Source organism: Rhinolophus hipposideros, assembly GCF_964194185.1.
Source record: "Rhinolophus hipposideros genome assembly, chromosome: 5".
NCBI lineage: Eukaryota > Metazoa > Chordata > Mammalia > Chiroptera > Rhinolophidae > Rhinolophus > Rhinolophus hipposideros.
In genome coordinates, this window is record NC_138051.1 from 9,463,729 (window position 1) to 9,485,612 (window position 21,884).

A 21,884-nucleotide genomic window follows, 5' to 3' on the forward strand; every position below is an offset into this window, starting at 1 on the left:
TGATGGGCTTCTACTAGGTAGGGAAGCTAAGCAGTTACATTTAAGAAATGCTAAAAAGGAGAAAGGTAACTGCTATGTTTCTTTCTGAAATAGCAGTAAAGTGTAATGATAAATTGGCAGAGACTACCACAGCTCAACCCAATAAGTTCCTACCTACTAGCATAGCCATAGGCTGTAGTAGACACAGGCCATGCAATAAAGGAGTTCTTTTCCTATTTCATTCACACAGACTATTTTTTTAAAAATAATTTATGAAAGGTATATGGCTACATAACATGTTGTTAGTCCAATGACAAGTAATAGGTTCAAAAAAAGTATTACTTTCTTTAGTGTTTAATACAATTTATTATTCATCTGAGCTTGATTTCCTGGGAATTACTCCCTGTTGTGGATTAATGTCCAAAAATATAAGGTAACAACATCACAGCAGAAAATGTTCTGTAGCGGCTTTTCTTTCTGGCACACACAGCTGCCTTTCTGATGCACAAGGAGCACCAACAAGCAAGAAAAATTGAGTCACGCTAAACATGAAAAGAGAAAGATGAATTCTGAAAGCTCTTCCCTGCCACAGTGGCTCCCCGAGCATAGTGGGAAAATCTCAGAAAGTTCAACTTGTAAATGGCCCAAGCACATCAATACTTTCCCACTATTCTCAGATTGTCGAATCTTGACGTAGTAGTGAAACTTCAGTTAGCCTGTCCTGCAGCTTTAGATCTTAGAGGAGAAGCTAACAAAATTCAACCATTGTGTGGATATAAAATACATTCCATTAGTGGTTTTGGGAAAAATGCCATGGGATGACTTAGCATTATTCGAAGATATTTAAGGATGAATAAAATGAAAGAAAATGAAGGAGAGAGAGAGGTTCCAAAGATTCACAGTGTAAAAGGTAGCTAACATGCACATTGTAAAAAAAGCACATATTGCTGAAAAAGACTTACTGAAATTTCAGGTGAAAATAAAATTTGTACAGTATATGTTTTATGTTTTCAACAAAATACATAAGAAGATGAACTTTATGAAACAATAAAAGATACAGATGTTACGATAATGGCCCAACAAAAAGAAGGAACTGGATAAAAGACTGAAATAGAGGGGCACTTGATGAAATCAGAAAAGCATGTAACATCATAAATAATGCAATACCTGAATAGAAACAAAATAACCGAATCCACGCTATGGAAAATGAATCCGTACTATAGAGGACAAGCTGGAGATTATTTCGTACATTAATGGGGAAAAAAGATAGAAGATAATGGATTCTGAAGCAAAAAGTGAAAATGCAACATAGAAAGAAAAAACAAAAAAAGAAAACTGGAGAATGTTATATATAAATATATATATGCATATATTCCTAAATGCAAACTAGCTACTTAACCATAATAAGAGAATAGTAGTCCATTATCGAGTAAAATTTATTCCTGTAATATAGTCGTAGTTCAACATTAAGAAATGTACTAATATAATTCAATGCATCACAGAGAAACAGGGAAATCTTATTTGAATATCTTGATAGATAATAAAACATATGAAGACCATGTAAGAGACATAATTTGTGGTTTACGTGTTTTAATTCATTTTAATTCTCACAAAAAGCTTAGGCAAGTTACTATTATCATCATCACTTATACGATGAGGAAACTGAGATAAAGAGATTAAGACACTAAGCCAAGATCACCTAGCTAGTAAGTGGCAGCTGTGATGTGAAGAAGGCAGTTTTGTCATTGTCGTTGATGTGGTTTAAAAAGTGGGTATTCATAATTATGCATATGTGTATTATATAAATATGTGTGGTCTTACGTCTACGGAATGAGACAAAAGTGCACTGAAAACCTGAAGGATAAATTTCAGGAGGCAGAGATCAGAGCACTGGGCAGCTGAAGTAGTTAGAATCTGTGAGTCAGGGTAACAGAAAGAAGGGAGGAATACAGGATTAACTCCAGAAGTTTGTATGGGGTTCCCCATGAGTCTTTGCCTGATGGCTACTCTGTACTCCTATAAGACTAAAAGAACCCAAGGCTTACAATATAGCAACATAGCAGCCTTAAAGGAGTTGACAGCAGAACAGGAATGGGGAGGTCAGTGTCCTGGGAGAAGAGTGATCAGGAATATTGATTGAGCATAAGAAAACCAGAAGGTTCTTCCTCAGCAGTTAGAATTATGCCCTGGAGAAATGTCCTCTAGTGGACAGTGCTTCATAGAATTGTTGAGAGGTTTAATTCCTTATCTGAAGGAAGTGTTTCATCATCATTACTATTATTACTATGTGCAGGACATGAAACTGTTGACAGTGATATATACAATTATGAGACAAAGCTATTTTTCATTTATTTTCAAGTAATTCTTTTAGAAGAAAAATGAGACTTGGATGGAGTAAACTGAAAAAGAGATGCTAACTGATAATATAAGCAACACAATTAATTAGAGTCACATTTGAGTAAGTCAGTACATGATTACATGCTATGTTAGTTTCTTATTGCCGCTGAAACAATAAGTGACCGCAAACTCTGTAGCTTAAAACAACACAAATGTGTTATCTTACAGTTTTAGAGCACAGAAATCCAAAATGAGTATAATGGGGCTAAAAATAAGGTGTTAGCAGGGCTAATTCCTTCTGAAATCTCTAGGGAAAAACCTGTTGCCTTGCCTTTTCTAGCTTCTAGAAGTGGTTTATACCAGGGATGCCAACAAAAAATGTACACATTTTAAGAGACGTTATCTATGTAGTACTTTTCAAAGTTGAATTGAATTACGGTAGCAATGTGTAGTATGATGTTAGTTCAAAAGATGGCATTAATCAAATGAATGCTACCAGTAGTAGCTTCATGCATTGTATTACAATTTTAATACAGTTTTTTTTTTCCTTTCTTAAAATGTGAATATATTTTATTTGCCACCCTCTGTATTTGGCTCGCGGCTCCTTCCTCCATCTTCAAATACAGCTTCATAGTATCTTCTCTTTCATATGACCTTATCTGTACCAAATCTTCTTCTACTTCCATCTAATAATGATGTATGCGATTACATTTATTACCCACCTAGATGATAATTTCCCAATCTCAAGATCCTTATGTATTTTGGATATTAGCCCCTTATTGGAGGCATTGTTTGCAAAAATCTTCTCTCATTCAGTTGGTTACCTCTTTATTTTGTCGGTAGTTTCTTTCACTGTGCAGATTTTTAGTTTGATATAGTCCCATTCATTTATTTTAGCTTTTACTTCCCTTGCCTTTGGAGGCAAATTCATAAAATTCTTTTTGAACCCAAGGGCCATAAGTTCAGTGCTTATGTTTTCTTCTATGCAGTTTATTGTTTCGGGTGTTAAGTTTAGGTCTTTGATCCATTTTGAGTTAATTTTGGTGTGTGGTGACAGCTAGCAGTCTAGTTTCATTCTTTTGCATGTGGCTTTCCAGTTCTCCCAGCACCATTTATTGAAGAGGCTGTCTGTTCTCCATCGCATGTGTGCAGCTGCTATGGGAGGCAGTGTAGAGGTTCCTCAAAAAATTAAGAATAGAATTACCATATGACCCATCAATCCCTCTCCTGGGTATCTACCCAAAAAAATCTGAAAGCATTTATCCGTAAAGATATATGTGCTCTGATGTTCATTGCAGCTTTGTTTACGGTGGCCAAGACATAGAAACAACCAAAGTGTCCTTTAATAGATGATTGGATAAAGAAGTTGTGGTATATATACACAATGAAATACTATTCTGCCATAAGAAAAGATAAAATAGTGCCATGTGAGACAACATGGATGGATCTTGAGATTATTATGCTAAGCGAAATAAGTCAGTAAAAGTTGAGAACCATATGATTTCATTGATATGTGGGATACAAAACTGAAAGCAACAAAGGAATAAGACAAACAAGGAAACAAATCTGATAGACATAAACAATAGTTTAGTGGTTAACAGAAGGTAAGTGGTGAGTAGGGTGGTAGATGAGGGTAAAAGGGATCAAATATATGGTGATGGAAGGAGAACTGACTCTGGGTGGTGAACACACAAAGTGATGATGATGTATTACAGGATTGTCCACCTGAAACCTATGTAATTTGACTAACAATCTTTAATTTAAAAAAAAAAGAAAAAATATGGATACTATGGAATAGCCCGCCCAAAAATGATCTTTAAATCACACCCTGCTAAATCTCTTTGTCATATCAAGTAACATTCATTGGTTCTAAGGATCAGGACATGGTTATCTCTGGAGGCCTGCCTCACATGCCAAAATCATAAGAGTGAAACTGGAAATGAGCGGGGAAGAGAGGAGGAGACACTAGAGTGTTCTAAAAATTTTCATTTTTAAAAGTATTTGGTCAAGGAGAACAAAGTTGAAACAAAACCACATGTACAAAATAAAATGTCTTTGTTAATTTTAGGTGTTTTAAATGTTTATCTACGTTTGAAAGGACAGACAAAGATAGAGAATCCATTGTGGTCTTCAAGTGGGAATAAAGGACAACGATGGAATGAGGCTCATGTTAATATATATCCAATTACTTCATTTCAGGTAAGAAAACAATTATTTCTGTGGATAGATTGCTGTATGTGAGAATAACGTTCAAGGCAGGCCTTGAATAAGCATGATAATGTGAATATTCAGAAATTCTGTTGTATGGGTATCAGAAAAATCATATGATTAAGTTTCTCTTTAGTTGTAAAAGCTCTTTTATAAAGAAAAATGTCATTTTCCTTTATTGATTAACATCTATCAAAATTTGTTTGAATAATAGTCCATCAGATGATTTACCTGGAGAAAATGTAATGCATTTCTATAAAATCACACTTGCACATTTTGTTTATTTGTCTGGAGACAAATAAAATAGATTCTTATAAAAGCTACATAATCAATTTTCAATTAATTTGATTGATACTTGATGCAATTTTATATACTTTAGGAAACTGTTTCTCTTTGAGGTAATATCATTTATAACAAATTATCACTTTGAATTCAAAATCAGAGAACTTTAAACAAGTTATTTTTCTTTGTTTTTATATAGAAAAGAAATAAGCTTAGATTGAATTAAGAGTTAGCTGCAAATATATAAAATAAATTTTAATAACTATAACAATGGCCATTATGGCTAGAAACAGTATTTCATGAAACTATTTCAGTGGAGAAAATAATGTACTTTTAGTTATTTTAATAACTGTATTATATATGTATGTGTATATATATATATATATACACATATATATAATACACATATATATGGTATACTTAGGCTGAGTTTTTTTTTTCTTTCCTATTGGTGAGTTTTAGATGTATTTCATGGCATACACAGTAAGGGTATGGAAAATCTGACAGCTCAAATATGTTTGTTTTGTTTTTTTTCCTAGGATGTCCTTTTCCTGTAATCTACAAAATTCTAATGGCTTTTATCTAGAAATTGCACTTCTAAATCTAACCAGAATGATAAAAATGCATACAGTTGTTCACAATAGTAAAGAATAATGAAGTAAGACTAGCTTATTATCTACAATCACATAAAAACTATTCAAGTCATAGACCCTGAGAATAATTTTTTTTCTATGAAGGAGAATACGGTTGTGAAAATTGAATCCATGGCAATATATCATTAAATCAAATTAAACTTGAGAGACAGAACTCCAAACCATTACTGATAAAAGTAACCTAAATATTAAAATGTGCATACCAATACAGACATCAAAGAGCCCTTCTTTCTAAAAACTTGATGTTTCTCTAGACATATTTTTGCTTCCTACATGACTGCCTTGCCAACATAAAATCATTAAATATGTATACAATAAATATTTAAGAGAATAGTTACATTAAAGTTTTCTTCAGGATAATCCTTTATTGTCATAGACATCAATTTAATAAATATTTATTGAACACCTTCAGGACAGTCATTTATTGTCATTGACAACAGTTCAATAAATACTTATTGAGCCACTACTGTGTGCTAGACACATTGCTAGGCGTGAAGATTTAAAAATTATTATCTACCTCAGAATTTTAAAAATGCATATTTAAACACATACATCACATACTGTAATGATTGCAGTCACAGAGTTATGCACAAGTTTCTGTGAGCATACCTAGTGAAAAAGAGTGTGGAGATGAGTCAAGAAAAGTGGATTGTGTAAGTCAAAACCTGAACTGAAGAGAGGATTGCAAAGTAGAGAAAGGGCTCACATTTATGTCGCAGCAGAGTAAACAGCGACATCGAGGTCATATACCACAGGATTTGCCAGAGAAAATGAAAGACATTTACCTGGAATTTGGTCACTAAAATAAATCAAAGACTAGTGTGACGTGAGCTTAAAGAACCTGAGGAGTTTCGGCAATGGGGAGGCTTTGAGAGATTTTACCTAGGGGATGACATGCTACAACACTCGAGTTCCAGGAGCTAAAATTAGGCTGGGAAATTAAATAGGACACCATTGTAAGATCCACATAAAAGGAAAACCCTAGGAAAGTGGTTGAAAGCAAAATGAATGATTTCCAGATTACATTTAGGTGTAAATACTAGCAGGACATTTTTATGTTGGGGATGTGGGATGTAGCCGTGAATGACTAAGAACTTTCTAAGTAGGAACAGTTGGGTAGTGCTTATGCTCCACCTTCCCTAAAATAACAAGTAGAGGGAAAGAGATAAAGCTTCAGAGAGGAATAGGCTACTTCTGTCTTGGGCATGATAATATAAGGCGCCTGTGGAATATCTCTTTAAAGATCTGTAGAAGGTGACAGTATAATTTTATCTGAAGCTTTGTGGACATAGGTATTCTTGAGTCATCACGTTCTATGTGGTACCTAAAACTGTGGGAGTGGTTGACATTTCCAAGGAAAAGTATACTTATATGAGCAGTGATTAAAGAATGGAACCATGCAGAACACTAACCAATTATTTACATGGACTCTGGAAGAGGAGTTCAATCGTGTAGTCTTTTTAAAATGGAAAGAGATCCAGGCAAGTTTGGTGCCCACAGAATTTAAAGACAGTGATACTCAAAACTGGAAAGCAGGTTGAGTCCAGTGGACCTATCATTACAGAGAGTGTTCATGCTTGAGAAATTTGCATAAGGTGGTAAGGAAATTAGTAAAACCATCATCTTAACTAAAATGATTCACTATTCAGGATTAATGGAATGATCTACAGGCAGATATTAACTTATTATATCATTTATGCAAATAGTTATTTTATTCTTTCATTTTCACATTAGAAAAAGTATAGATTTTGTTTTCTTCTGTTTTTTTCAAGTGAATGAATTCTTTATTCAGGATCTTACAGCAGGCAGAATCCTGAAGAGAATGCCCTTATGAGTAATGAGAGGGGTTCCAGAAGGGAAAGAAACAAGAGGCAGCGTTCCAGCTCCAGGTTTCACAATGCAATCTCTTAGAAAAGACTTGCTTTTCTTTGTGATCTAGCTGATCTTAGGCCATTGCATTCCGTTCCCAGAAATGTTGATTAAAAGAAGGGATTTTAAGACTTGTGTTACTCTTTTGTTACCAGGCAGTGTGTGGTCAGTGTAAATTCTGAGTGAAACATTTTTACAACTCACACTAATGACAAGTTTGCTGCAGCCTCAGCAATTTGCATATTACATTCACAAAAAGAGATTTACAAGAATGTTCAAAGCAGATGCTCCAGAACGTTCAAACGAATAAAGTTTTATTCACAATGTGTTAGACCTGGGATAATTTAACTATAATGAGCTCTTCTCCTCATTCCAACCAAGAAATCAGACTAGATTTTCCTAGTTGGTGCCCAAAATAGTTATCATTTCTGGTACTTTTTGTTCCTTTTTGTAAAGCTATGTTTCAATCTGGTATCAATTTTATTTTGCCTAAAGGATTTTAGGCAACATTTATTGTAGTGTGGGTCTGCTAAACACGAATTCTTGTCACCTTTTGTACTTCTGAAAAAGTCCATTTCACCCTTATTGTTTGAAAGATATTTCCTCTTGAGTATGGTATTCTAGTGTTTCCTTTTGGAACTTTAAGGCTGCTGTTCCCCTGTCTTTGTTTGCATTGTTTCCAAGAATAAATTTGCTGACACTTTTATAGTTATTTTTCTATATAATGTGACTTTTCTTTGGTTAGTTTTAAGGTTTTATTTTTATCACTAGTTTTGAGCAATTTAACTGTGATGTGCTTCTGTATAGTTTCCTTTTTTTTTTCATGTTCTTGGGGTTCATGGAAATTGTTGGATCTATGGGTTTATAGTTTTGATAAAATGTAAGGATTTCATGGTTAATGTTTCTTAAATATTTTCTCCCCGTCCTCCTCTTGGAAGACTCCAATTACACATATACAAGACCCCTTTAAGGTGTTACCCAGGTGATTAATGATTTTAATTTTTCAATTTTTTTCTAATTTTTTGATAGATTTGTTCTGTCTTCACATTCATGAATCATTTCTTTTGAAATGTTTAATCTGCCCTCAGTGCTATTCAGTGTATTTTTCATCTCAGCCATTGTACTTTTCATCTCTATAAACTCAATTTAGGTCTTTAAAAAAATATTGCCCATGTCTCTAGTTAATGTTTTGAACATATGAAATCCAGTTATAATAATTGTTTTAATGTCATTGTCTGCTAATTCTGACAACTATGTCAGTTCTTGATTGGCTTGATTGATTTTCTTTTCTCATTACAAAAATAATTATATTCCTACTTCTTTGCATGTCTGGTAGTCTGATTGGGTCCCAGACATTGTGCATTTTTCCTTGGTAGATGCTGGATATTTTTGTATTTCTGTAAATATTCTTTAACTGGATTGGGGATGGAAAATTTCTTGGAAACAATTTGATTATTGTTGATCTTGCTTTTAGGATTTGTTAGGTGAGAGCAGAGTGGTGTTTGGTATACGGTTAATTATTTCTCACAACTTGGGATGAATCTTCTGACTACTCTAGCAATGCCCCATGAATTATGAGGTTTTCCAAGTCCTGTATGAGCTGGGTGCTGTAACCTTAAATATATCCCTCCAGTTCTCTTCTAGGTCTTGGGTAGTTTCCTCACATTTATATCCTGATCAGTACTTTTGTGAGTACCTGCAGATCTCTTTCTGTGCAGCTCTTTCTTTGCTGGCATTCTACCCTGCACACTCCAGGTGCCTTGGGATCTCAGCTCCATTCCTCAACTCAGATTTTCTCCCAGGTTCCCTCTTTGTTCTGCTTGCTTCATGGTCTGCAAATTCTGGATGGGATAATTGTTGGGCTCACCTTATCTGATTCCCATCTCTCAGGAATCACTGCTCTTCATTACCTTATGTCTAGTGTCCTGAATATCCCAATTTCATAAATTCTGTTCAGTTATTTAGTTGTTTCAGAAGGGAAGATACATCTGGTTCCTGTTATTCTATCTAGGCTGGAAGCAAATCAAGAATTAAAGATTTTGGATTGATGCATTTCTAAGCTATTTAAATTTCTAGTAGAAAATAAAGATAAATAGAATCATATTTTTCTTTTAGATATCTATGTTCTTTCATTACCTAATATACTTCTAGGTCCACTGGCTAAGGACCTTTTTTTATTTCATAAATCTGGATTGTTAAGGAAACATGAAATAGTACATCATCCTACCATTTTGTTTTTGTTTTTGTTTTGTTTTTGAGTTTCTCATTTTGAAGTTTTTTTCAGACTAAGTATTTTTAACTCAAAAGTTGTTTATAACCTTTTTTGAAACAAGTTAAAAAATACTTGCTTTGGTATGTAATGCCTACCAGGAAAGCATGATAACAATTGTATAGAATATATTATCATATAAATTAAGTTGTGACAAGTTTTAATATTATTCAAATGTAGCTTTGTGGGATTCTAGGATGTCTTTAATTCAAGTGGAAAGAATATCTCTTACCTCTTGGAATTCTAAATGAAATATAAGTGATTTTGAGTCTCTGTTTCACTAACACTTATGTTGTTTTATTTGTTTGGAGTTACATGCCTTTAAATTAGTTTGAGCCATAATCCCTTTTAAAAATAACCACTTACAAAGTCCTTTGAGTATATCCAATTAGTTTGCTTAGCTGAAAATAAAATTATTCTGCTGTGCTTTGCAGGAAAAATAGAAGTTTTATCATACTAAAATTTATTTGGGACTCTTTTTCTATTAATTTAGCATGATCAGTGCAACAATGAAAATATATTTTGCTGTATTTGGAAGGATTAGGGCAACATTTCAAAAAAAAAAGTAAAATTAATATAGTGTTAGTCTTAGAATGTCACTTATATTTTATATTTTACACCAAGGAAAACATTTAACCATTTTGTTTTTGTACTTTACTTCTTTTATAGTATACTTTAAATGTTTCTAGGAGAAAGCTAATGACACAAAAATACTGTCTTTTTATTTTCTTAGTTATATTCTTATAACCTCATTTAAAGATTGGTAAATAGATGTTGAGACAATTGATCTTAAATCACACAAATCATTGGCATTGAACAGGGATTAGAAAAGAGAGTATAGTGTTCCTATGATATCATCCTGCCTTTACATTTATCTAAGACTAATATTAATCTGGAAAATACTGTCTTCCTAAGTAGATGTCACATGCTCACGTAGACACATATCTGGCATTCTATGTCAAATTCCACAGCAATTATATAGTCGTGATGATGTCTCCTAAAGCAACCATTGAGAACATTTTCCAGTCAGTTCCCAGGGTGACCTATTTCTGTCTTTGCCAACAGTTAAACTCTCATGGTATTACTTCAGATTAAAGGCTTTGACAGTCAATTGACATGCATCCAGCAAGTTCTATTAGCAGAGTCTTTTGAAGCTAAACTCACTGTGAATATTTGTAAAGCTTCCCCCAGGGAAAAAGCTAAGGCTACCCACCTAGTTTATAATGTTGCTTCTCTTCAGATATCCTTTGGATTTGTTCAGGATAGTCCAATTATTTGCCGAACCAGTAATAACATAATGGTAAACTTATTCATGTTAATTTGTATTTAATGAATAATTAATAGTTTCAGATTTATTTCTATCCTGAAGATTATTGAAGTGTTCTATACTGTCAGTTTCCAAACTGCATTCTTAGGCTTTGTGGTTGCCTTAGCAATAATAATCAGAAGTCGTGTATCTCTTGGCAGGAAGAAATAATAGTATGAACGTTTGTGGAAGGCAGCATTAACATTGACGTCAGATGATCAGAATATTACTGTATGCTTTGATGTGTTCTCTACATTAGTGATACATGTAACTCTTCTTCTCTTACTGAGAAAATATATTTGAACACAAGTTTTGATAGGATCATCTATATCTCTAGCTCTGTGTTAACATCTATATGTATATGCTTCAAATAATTATATGTAAGAAACTGTCAGTCAATGAAATAATTTTGTGTTGTATGATTCTAATACAGAATTCCACATATATTTTTTTTCAAAATTTCCCCTTGAATTTACCCACCAAGAGTTAACTTTCTGACTATGCAGTTTTGCTTACCTATTGAGAGGTTGCTGAATTGCATACACACACTGTGAAAATATCACAATTTTAAACTTGTCATTTCAGTGAGGAAAACCATTTTAAATAATATCAACATGATTACATGTGAAGAACAGCTTTTGCATAATTTGAACCCTCTTTTAGGAGACCTAAACTTCAACATTTTTCTCCTAGTAACTAGATACCGTTAATTTCTTCTTCATGGCAATTAAAGCAAATACATTTCGGAAGTACAAAAGAGGAATGGAACATGGTTTTATCTCTGTAATGTAATAGGAGTCAGAATCCTGATGGTACATCATAAAAATATGATATAATTTAACCTATTCAATTAGAGAGCATTTCTTCTCTAAGAGAATATAATTCAGATTATTTTCACTGCATGCAGATCACATCCTCCAAATTGAGATACATATTATAATTAATTGCTATAGTTCTTCATTTTTATGTTTGAGAAAAAGCTGTTTGTCACCAAGGATTTATTTTTATAAACACTTGAAAGTTTGGCCAAAGTACACTATTTAAGTGTAATACCTTTGCATTTTATTTCTGATATCAATCTCACAGTCAAAAACAATATAAAGAAAAATGTACCCCTATAGGTCTTAGGCTAGAAGCCATTGATGAGTTTATTAGAATCTATACAATTTTGTTATAATCATTCAAAAATGTAATTGTAGATGGAGTACAGAGCATAAAGAAAACAATGCAATAAATATTTATTTGTGAAGATCTATATCTTCTCAATAGTAAACTGCTGTGGAAATTTAAAGGAAACAAACAAGCATACTGCTCAGGACCCTTTTCTTCCTATTCCAAGAGGACCCTGAGGAAGACTACAACATTTCTCTGGCCTGTTGGATTAGATTTTCTGTCATCACAAGATTACAAATAAATATTAAAAAACACTAATTAGTGCTCGCTTCGGCAGCACATATACTAAAAAAACACTAATTATAACTGTACCAAGAGTTTGATTGTCAGAAAGTATTTTTATCATTCTGGTAATAACTACTACTAATCCCTTGATGTGTTTCCACACAATATATAAAACACTTGCTATGCTTATATAGAAAGTAATCAGCTTGCTTTATTCAGCGACAGACTCTTTTATCCATAGTTATACAGGTAAATGTAAATAATAGATTTATAAATCAGTCAACTTTTATTACTGTAACGATTCATTCAGGTCATCAAGGAATGAAGTATTCACATAAAAGAATAGTCTAGATATAGGCAGATCTCTGAACGTGTGAAAATTTGACTTTGATCATTTGTATCTTTGCTGTTCAATCAACTACACACATACAATCAACATACAGCCAGCATGTGGCCCCGTGCTTATTAAATTACGCCAGTCAATGGTCTCTAATGTTTACCTGGAAAGGCTCCTCAACACCCCCTCTCAATCTGACCACAAAGGAAGGGTGGCAGTATCCTTCACAACCTCTCTGCTTGGGGACTTTTGTTTTTAGCATAAGCCTGGATCCCACCTTGTGTTTTTAATCAAGCTGCAAGGGGAGGGAGATAAAAGGGAAGAAACAATAAATTAATAGTGAAAGTAGGAGTGTTTCATACTTTAAAGTCAGTAACAGAAATTTTGAAATGCTGTAATGACAGGATCATACCAGGGAAAGCATTCTTGAAAAGTTCGAGAATTATTTTGATGACTTATAAATTTTAGTTTTGATTTTTTATAACCCCATTATTGTATATTGATTCTTCACTCAAAGTAACAAGACCTCATTGAAAATGATTGTGTACTTTAAATTTTAAAAATTGTGGATAATGTTATTATCTGCTCACCTCTACAGAGCTAAGATGGAAAATCCATGTACTCCCAAGCCTGTTTCTCGAGCATTCTTCCCAAATAAAGGTTTATGATTTCAGTTTCTGTTCAAATTTCAAGTGTTGGCAGATGCAGAACATTCTAACCTACCCTTACCATGTATTAGCCTTTTCACCAACATCTCACTTCTCACACAAAGTCCATGGGAATGCAATCCCCTTGTCTATGCCAAGGCTACATTGCAAACCATGTATTCTACAGCAAGCAGTGTTTATATGCCATTTCCCTTCTCACTTCATCTTTTGAAATTAAAACTCTTGGTGACTGAGGTGGTTTCCTCTTAACCAAACCAAATTTCCCTGACTGATACATTCGTATTCCTGCTTCTTTCCAGAATTAAAACTTGACTGAGAGGCAGAAATCTATACTTGATTCAATTCGATCCTTTAAAACACCTGCATAAAAGAAAAATTTGTGATGACAGCACTCCACTTGCATTCAGTAAAGTATTAGCCTTGTGGCCAAAGGGGGAATGTTTTGTTTTATGGAATGAGACTCACAGCAGCATGAATCTATGAGTTCTGACTTTCTCCAAGATAACATTCCATTTGTGTTGTTATCTTCAAGAAAGAAGACAGCATCACATAATTAACAAAAAGAAGAGGGTGGGAAAATCACTAAGATTACTCTAACATTGATTCTCTACCAGGTAAGTGGCACATATTAAAAGAAAGGGAAATACCCAAAACACTTAAAAACACATAGTTAGGAAAATGATAGTGCCTTCTCATGGGATTCTGATAGCAGTAGCTTCTAATGACCTTAAAAATCCACGTGTACTGAATAATTCTGTGTAAAATGTTTCAAAATGTAGTCATCTCAGCCTTGTTCAGAATAGCTGAATATAATTCTACTGTCTAGCAATAACAATAAGGAACTGGTTAAATAAATCATGGTGCATCTATAAGGTGAAAAATGGTGCAGCCATTAAGATGACTTCTCCTTTTTCATATTCCATTCTCTTGAATGTTTATACTAATGTTTGTTTGTTTTTTGAATCCTAACTTGTGATTTTACTAGTCCTCTCAGAGTCCTTAGCCACTTCTAACATACCTTCCAAAACAACACCCCAAGTCAAATGTAAGTCATTATTTCTGGACAAAGTAATGCTTTACTGCCGATCCTGAGGACTGAGCATTCATATACTGCCAACTTGGTTCTGAATATTTTAACACTGGTCTGCCATTTTATTGTGGCTTCAGTGATACAGGACATTTTGGATGCTTTCAAATAAATGGCTTGGACACTATTAACATGCTTATCTCGACATAAGTAAGTAGGAAACCCTCTCTACAGGAATTAAACATAGTAAGAAAAAATTCTCAATTTTTTTCTCCTTCAAATTATGAAAAGTTTTCCTACCTTAATGGACTTTATTCAAGTGGAGAACAAGGACTCAATATAAAAGTTGATAACTAATTTCTCTGTTTACAAATTGGAGAGTTGAAGTGATAAAATTATGATAGCACAGAGACCAATGGATCAAAGGTTCCTTCTTAAAGGATATCAAAATTCTCTGAAAATCACTACAAATTTACCTTAAGTAGCCATATTAAGATACTATCAAAGACACACACACACACACACACACACACACACACACACACACAAACTTTTGGTATTGACTTTCATTCTAAATTGTTGCAATAAAATAAGGCTAGAAATTCTATTAAAATGCATTCATCAGCTTGCTGTTGAAATAGTTCTTTGTTAAGCTAACTTTTATTTGGAAAGACCAAGCAAGATATTTAATTTTTACATGTAGAATTTTTTTCTGGGAATATAATCACAAAATGCATAGGTTGCCTTTTAGTATCAAAAGGAATAAAAGATTTTGCTGGAAGCAGCGGATAATTGTGAGGTTATAGAGTAAATTCAGAAAGAGTCTTGCTTCTGTAAAAATGAAATAATAATTGCTATAATTATCATAATATTAATAATTTGCTGTTTCTCCCTATATTGTAATTGTATCCAGAATTTAGTAATAAAGGGAGATTATTTCATTCATCTATTCTTTCAACATTCGTGTAGCAAGCCTCAGTGCCAACCACACTGTTCTAGATATTGGAAATTCAAAGATTGGCTACTAAACATTCAACATAAGTAGACCCATAAATATATTCAAGTATTTAAAAATAAAATACCAAAAGTGAAATCGTTGAGGTACATTACAACACCTGAGGAATATAAGGAATCTATTCCCCATATTTGCAAAAGATCCAACAATTTCATAGAGATGGTAAATCCTTGCTCGAGGCTTCAATAAACATAATACTATTGTAAAGAATCCAAAACTGCTTCGTTCCTTAAAATATTTATAGAAAAACAGTGTTATGAGATATCTTTAGAGGAAATCTATTTCAGAGAAATACTGCTCAAACAAAAATTTTTCCTCATCCCTGAAAGTGAAAAAGTAATAGCATTTGTAATTACTGTTTTGTTATATTATTCAATTAAGTGTGGGTTTGTTTTTAAATCAACACAGAGCATTTGCTGTGAAAAACTAATACTATGCAAAGAAGATCCCCATATTTGTTTTGTTAAGATACTCTTGTTTTTTTTAAGTAACAGTTCTGAAGACCTTCAAGAATAAAAGATGCCTGAGATTGGTGACAATTTTAGGTTTCACTCCTCAATTTCTCAGTAGAAATTATTCAGCAAATTAGAGCTCTACATTTAGGTTTGTTTCATTCATATTTTAGCTCATTTTTGAAGGTATTCGAGGTCCTGGAATAGAAGGTGACATTGCCATTGATGATGTATCAATTGCAGAAGGAGAATGTGCAAAACAAGACCTAACAACTAAGAGTAAGTGTCTCTTCATAAATTGGTTTGATGCAAAGTTAAAGTAATGTAATTACTATTAAGCTAATATATTCAAGTGATAAAACATTTATTTTTAGTTTGTTTATTTAGAATTTCTTATATAGGAGACCCTAAAATTTTGAAGATATCGTAAAATCAAAATATTAAGTCGTACTGTATGATTATTTAACCTAGGGTAAAATAAAAGTAATTTTGATTTAGGTATGTGTATGGCAAGCACACTTTGACTTTTAATTAATATTTTAAAATATTTTTAATTCATATTATTAATTTCAGATTTTTTTAACTCTTAGGAAAATATTTGGCTAATATATATATATATCCATATATATATATATATATATATATATATATATATATATATTCATCACATATTTATATAGATGTAGCTGTTTTTATTCCCTCAGTTCATAAAGATATTTCCTAGTTCTAACTTTTGCTATGCATTTTAACAAATTCAATATTGTGAACAGACTTAGTATATATACTAAGTAAAGGAGTAGCTTTTTTTTTTTTTTTCTGGTATAATTGATCGTCTTTTACCTGCACTATATTCAATTCTTTAATAATTTGGTTTCACTTTTTTACTCTGGTTTGAACATTATAGTTTAATGATATCTTCAAATTGTATTCTTCACCACAAATACATTTTTTAATAAAAGAGGTTTAAATAAAAATTATAAGTAATGCAAGAAGCATCAGAATTATGTATTGGGCTGCTTCTCAAAATCCTCACATTTATATAATCCATTTGAAATTGAGAAATCAAAAATCATTCCTGTTAAAAATTCCTCCAATTGAAGGGTTTTCATAGGACCCTCTGGAAACTTCAATTTTGTGGTCATATAAAGAGGGGTCAATCAAACTAAATTTATAAAAATAACATCAATTATTTAGAACATACAAAAGGAGCATTATAATCCATTTTGTATGAGTCTAGAGCAATTCAGTCTTTGTTAATTGAGTATTTTTAGTGAGAAATTATATCAGTCTAGATGTTGAAAGTCAAATTTGTACAACTACCCAGTGATTACTCATGTGAACTGAATTGACTCCATTTATAAACATTGTAAAAAGACAAGAACTAAAATTGTGTATAACAGTGAGCCGTTTGGCTCTTGGTTTTATCTTCTCGTTATTACACTTACCATTTCAAGTAACAGAGTTAGTACAATTTCTCCCTGTGTCTGGCTAATGTTGCTTTAGAAAACCAGTAAGCTGCACTCAAATGAAGTAGCTTTGTTAAATGCACACACACAAAAAACATGCTTTCTCCTCAAAGGGGCATGGGATTTCTGTTGAATTTCACAACATGAATCAGTGATAGAAACATATTAACTGAAGATAGTTACCATTTTATACATTTTGATAATTTAATACTGGGAAACATTACAAATTAAACTAATAAGTTAACTTAAACTTTCCAAATGAGGAAAACAAGAGAACATATTTTACTCCCTAAGGAGAAAGCAGAAATGGTAAGAGTAACCACAGTGAAACGACTATGAAAACCCAGAGGGACTTTATTATTACACAATAGAATATTTTCATTTTTCTTAAATTACTAAATCCAGAGATATGTGTGTTTTAAATGAGATATATCTACATGTACTAAAGTTATTCTTATTTAGCCTCTATGAATCAAGGAAAACAAATAATCCTAATTAAACAAAAATATGCTCTTTGGTATGAGAAAGTATTGGTACATTTGTATCTACTTAACTATCATTTATTAAGTTTATTTACATCAATAGTGTTTGATGTATATAAAATTAATGTTAATTTCTGGTACAAACCAGTCTGGAGGTCCAAAGCCTCTTCCTAACTGCTCCGTCTCCCAATGCTTCTCGGGCACTAAATAAATGTTACCCACACCATCAGAAACTGAGATTGTGTGTCTCTTATTTTCAAAACCCAGCTCTCCCCTAGGTGAAAGCCATTTTATAACTTAAGCCAGATTAATGAACTGTTGGTTTTACCTGTGTGAGCCTTCCTACGTAAGATATGCATTCTATAAAGTATCTCCAGGACGTGAGGCGTTAGACAAAATACCAACTATAGAAAGAATTTCAAGGCAGATGGGCAGAAGAGATTTTTCAGTTAGAATGGACATCATAATGCTTCTAAAAATTACACTAAACAGAAAATTATTTACTTAATTGATACAGATTGGACTGATCTAACTATATATAATACAGTATTTGTAGTAGTTAATTTCCCTGCCCATAACGATCCCTCCCCAGTTGTCATCAAGAGTAATTTTTCTCTCAGTCTTTAAGCTTAAGGATTTCTGGAAGTTTGGGGGGAAAAAAACTGAGCTTTTGCGATTTCTGAGAATGTTCTGTGTACATGCTTTTATGTGGCTAGCAGAACTCTGAGGTTGACCTCGGCCACAAACACACACAAATATCTTCTGAACAAGTTTTTATAGCATTTATATCAATTTAAATCTGCAAATGTTTATTTTATCAAGTGCCTAATCATATATCCAAGTTATATTCTGAACTTTCACTTGTCTTGGAAATGATGCTGATAAATAAAACCAAAAGAAAAGTTCTCCATATACAAAAATTGTTTCATTAGTTCACCAAATTTGTATTGGTAGTTATATAGAATACTTATTCTCCTTCTTTGTTGTTGTTGTTTCTTGGCATTTATTTTCCTTGTCTCTAGATTCCGTTGATGGTGCTGTTGGAATTTTAGTACATATATGGCTTTTTCCAGTTATCGTCCTCATCTCTATCCTAAGTCCTCGAAGGTGACCTTATCCTGGCAGAGGCTATAAAAGATTCACCAGGCACTGGCATGAAGAGTCTTTGTAAATGGACATGGAAAAAACAAACTACCAAAGATTCCTCCACTGACTACTGACTCAAAAATAAAACAATAAAACAATTTTTTTTAAGCACTGGGGATAAAAAGACATCATGGAAGTATAACTTATTCCAAACTACACATAAAAGATAATCTTGACCTGAGTAGAGAAGAGACCTTCAGGTGCTTTTGTGGCTAAAAAGATTACAGCATCATCTGGTCATCTGGTTGAACTCTGGAAAAAAAGAAAAAAAAGAGCTATAGAAATTCTTGTCAAAGCACAAAGTCATGGCTGGTTTTGTTTCAAATGAATAGTTTGCTTGTTACCATGGAAACCTAATGGCCTGCCAACAAAAACCTCACTGTAAACAGGGTAACGTGAAGAGCTGGCATTTATTTTCCTTTGGAGAAGGTTTTATGTAGAGGAATAAATAGGCCCTTTCACCTTTGGTTGTTACCCTGCCTTGAAAAGAACACGAACTCAGAATTATTTAAAACATTCATGTTCCTCCCCACCTTATCCTCATCCTACCTCTATTATTTTTATTTGTTTTCCTCCCATGGCTAAGCTAGATAACCGTATGCTGTCTCTTTTTGCATGCATTACTATCCAGGATGGTAAACCTGGGCTTACATAATACACAGGCTTATCGGAGTTTGCTCGCGGCCACTTGAACACCCAAACTACGTCATCTGTTCCAATGAAGAAACCAAACCACCATCTTTTATAAATTGCCATGGAAACCAAGTGCCTTCAACGAAACAAGCCTGAATAATTTTCAACTCAGAAGCTTGCACTGCTAAGAGTGGTTTGTGTAAAACTATTTTATAAACAAACTACAGAGCCTAAATGTGCAAATTACAGGCAAGACAACAAAGCCGCTTCTGAAGAAGAAAGGACCGAAGCTGCGTCGTAAGCCCATGCAGACAAGATATTTGTGGTTTGACTTCCTAGACTTCCTAGACAGCCATGGCCTTTCGGCTTATTGTCCATTAGAAAATAACTTCCATTGAGAGCAGACATGGGAGCAACACTTTTTTTCTTCCAGGTTATTAAATGGGTCAACCAGAGCAAAAGGTTAAGATCATACTTAGTGCAGAAGGTGGTAAAACAAAAGAGTGATTTTTTAACTCTAGCCTCCATTTGAGATGAAATTGGCCCTAGCTTTAGAGGGAACAAGAAAATGTTCGAGATTGCAGTACATACAAACTCTACAGCGGAACTGGGCCTGAAATATCTGGCTTTATTCTAAACACTGAGGGTAATATGCCTCTGCCCTTTAGTCAGACTGTGCAAATTGTGAAATATTATTTTATTATTTTACAAAGATTAAAGAACACTTTTACAAAAAAACGAAAACCTGTAAAAATGATTTTGAGCTACCTGAGGACAAATCATACCTTTAACCAGCCAGTTTTCCAATGCATTGTAAATTTCACTTAAACCTGTTGGTTATGAAAATTTGAAGATTTTTTTCCTTAAATTATCTCAGCTTTTAACTTCATTTAAAAAGACTTTTGTCTAAAGAAGAATATAATAATTACTATATGTTCTTTCAACACCCCAGGATTTAAAAAAAACTGATTATGCAAATAATTGGGATATAAGTATTAAATTATAACATTTACAAATATTAATATAAAAGCACAACAAAATGTAGTGGGAAAATGACACAGCTTGATTTTTTTAAAAAAAATTCTGTAGAAATGTTTGTGCAAATTCAGTAATTCAACTTAAAAGATAATTTTACAGCTATGTTCAATAAAGCCTCTTTCCAGGTAAGGTATGAAAAGCAGTATGTGTGTTTGTTGAGCAATGTTCACTTTTCACCAAAAGGAGACTAGTTATACAATTTATTGGTTATGTTGCCATGGGATAAATGGTTAGTGCGTCATATACCTTTACATCTGCAGGAAGAAATTTTAATAGGACCTCCCTGATGCACTTTCCCATATTTGTAATACATGTAAAAAAATTATGTCAAATCTTTGAAAGTAAAAAAATGAAAAAAATATGAACTTGGAATTTAATGTGTATTTTCATAGTTAAAGAGGGGACCAGTCTGAATATCTAGGTAATCACAGAACTGAGTTAAACCAAGTCCTTTAAATTAAACTGAGTAAACATATGAATTTCATGCCTGATTTGGACAAATCAGGCATATTGAATTTTTTAAAAAATTACAGTCACCCATCTACTTTTTCAAACCAAAGAGATTAAAGTTAACAATATTTGGGGCACTCAGCTTAATATTTACTAAATCTCCCTCTGCTTTGACTTACATTTTGTGTGGCAACTAACCATTTTTCTCCACTATTCCACATCAGTGGATCATCTTTTTTAATTGATTTTTCTGAACACTCTGGTAATATCAATAAAAGGTTTTAGATCTAAAGAGAGGCTTAACTCATTGCTGCCTTCTTTTCTTGATCTTTAATTTGATTTGAGGGAGAAGTTTGCAAAAAACTAAAAAACCTACATTCAGAACATTTAGATAACATATGTCGTTTCGGGGAAAACAGGCAGGTCTCCTTTTCTTCTATATAAGCCTACACAGAAAAACTGCTGTCAATGAAAGTTTCAATCCTCCTATTGAACATTAATAAGACAGGTCTTTCTGTAACTTTTCACACAGTGAGAATACTCAGTGGTTCAGAAGTTCATGAGAACTGGCTGGTACTTCAAAAATTAATTTTCATTCAATTTTTGAAAAATTGCTGATAAATGCTAAGAACAAAGGGCAATCAGAAGAACTGCAAAGCAATCAGATTTATTGATATGGTAATAAATTAAAATATATATCTCAAGTGGGTTCTGGATCATTTATATAAACCAACAAACTTAGAATCAGTGTTCTTCACTGCAGATCAAATGTTTAGTTGCTTCAATGGATAAAAATGCAGGCCTTTTTTAAAAAGTTGGGGTGAGTGAAATATAAATTGTGTTAAATAGTCTCTACTTTAATATTAGTG

At 33.0% G+C, this 21,884-nt stretch overlaps 1 protein-coding gene across 1 annotated transcript in view; it reads left to right on the forward strand.

Moving 5' to 3' along the window:
- Nucleotides 1-21,303, forward strand: part of MDGA2 (MAM domain containing glycosylphosphatidylinositol anchor 2) — an 811,488-nt gene extending 790,185 nt beyond the window's left edge. The window contains exons 15-17 of the mRNA XM_081048257.1: nt 4,385-4,515; nt 15,974-16,079; nt 18,771-21,303. Coding sequence (XP_080904383.1) covers nt 4,385-4,515; nt 15,974-16,079; nt 18,771-18,859 — 326 coding nt within the window. The 3' untranslated portion in view covers nt 18,860-21,303. The remainder of the gene's footprint in view (nt 1-4,384; nt 4,516-15,973; nt 16,080-18,770) is intronic.
- The last annotated feature ends 581 nt before the right edge of the window (nt 21,304-21,884 follow it).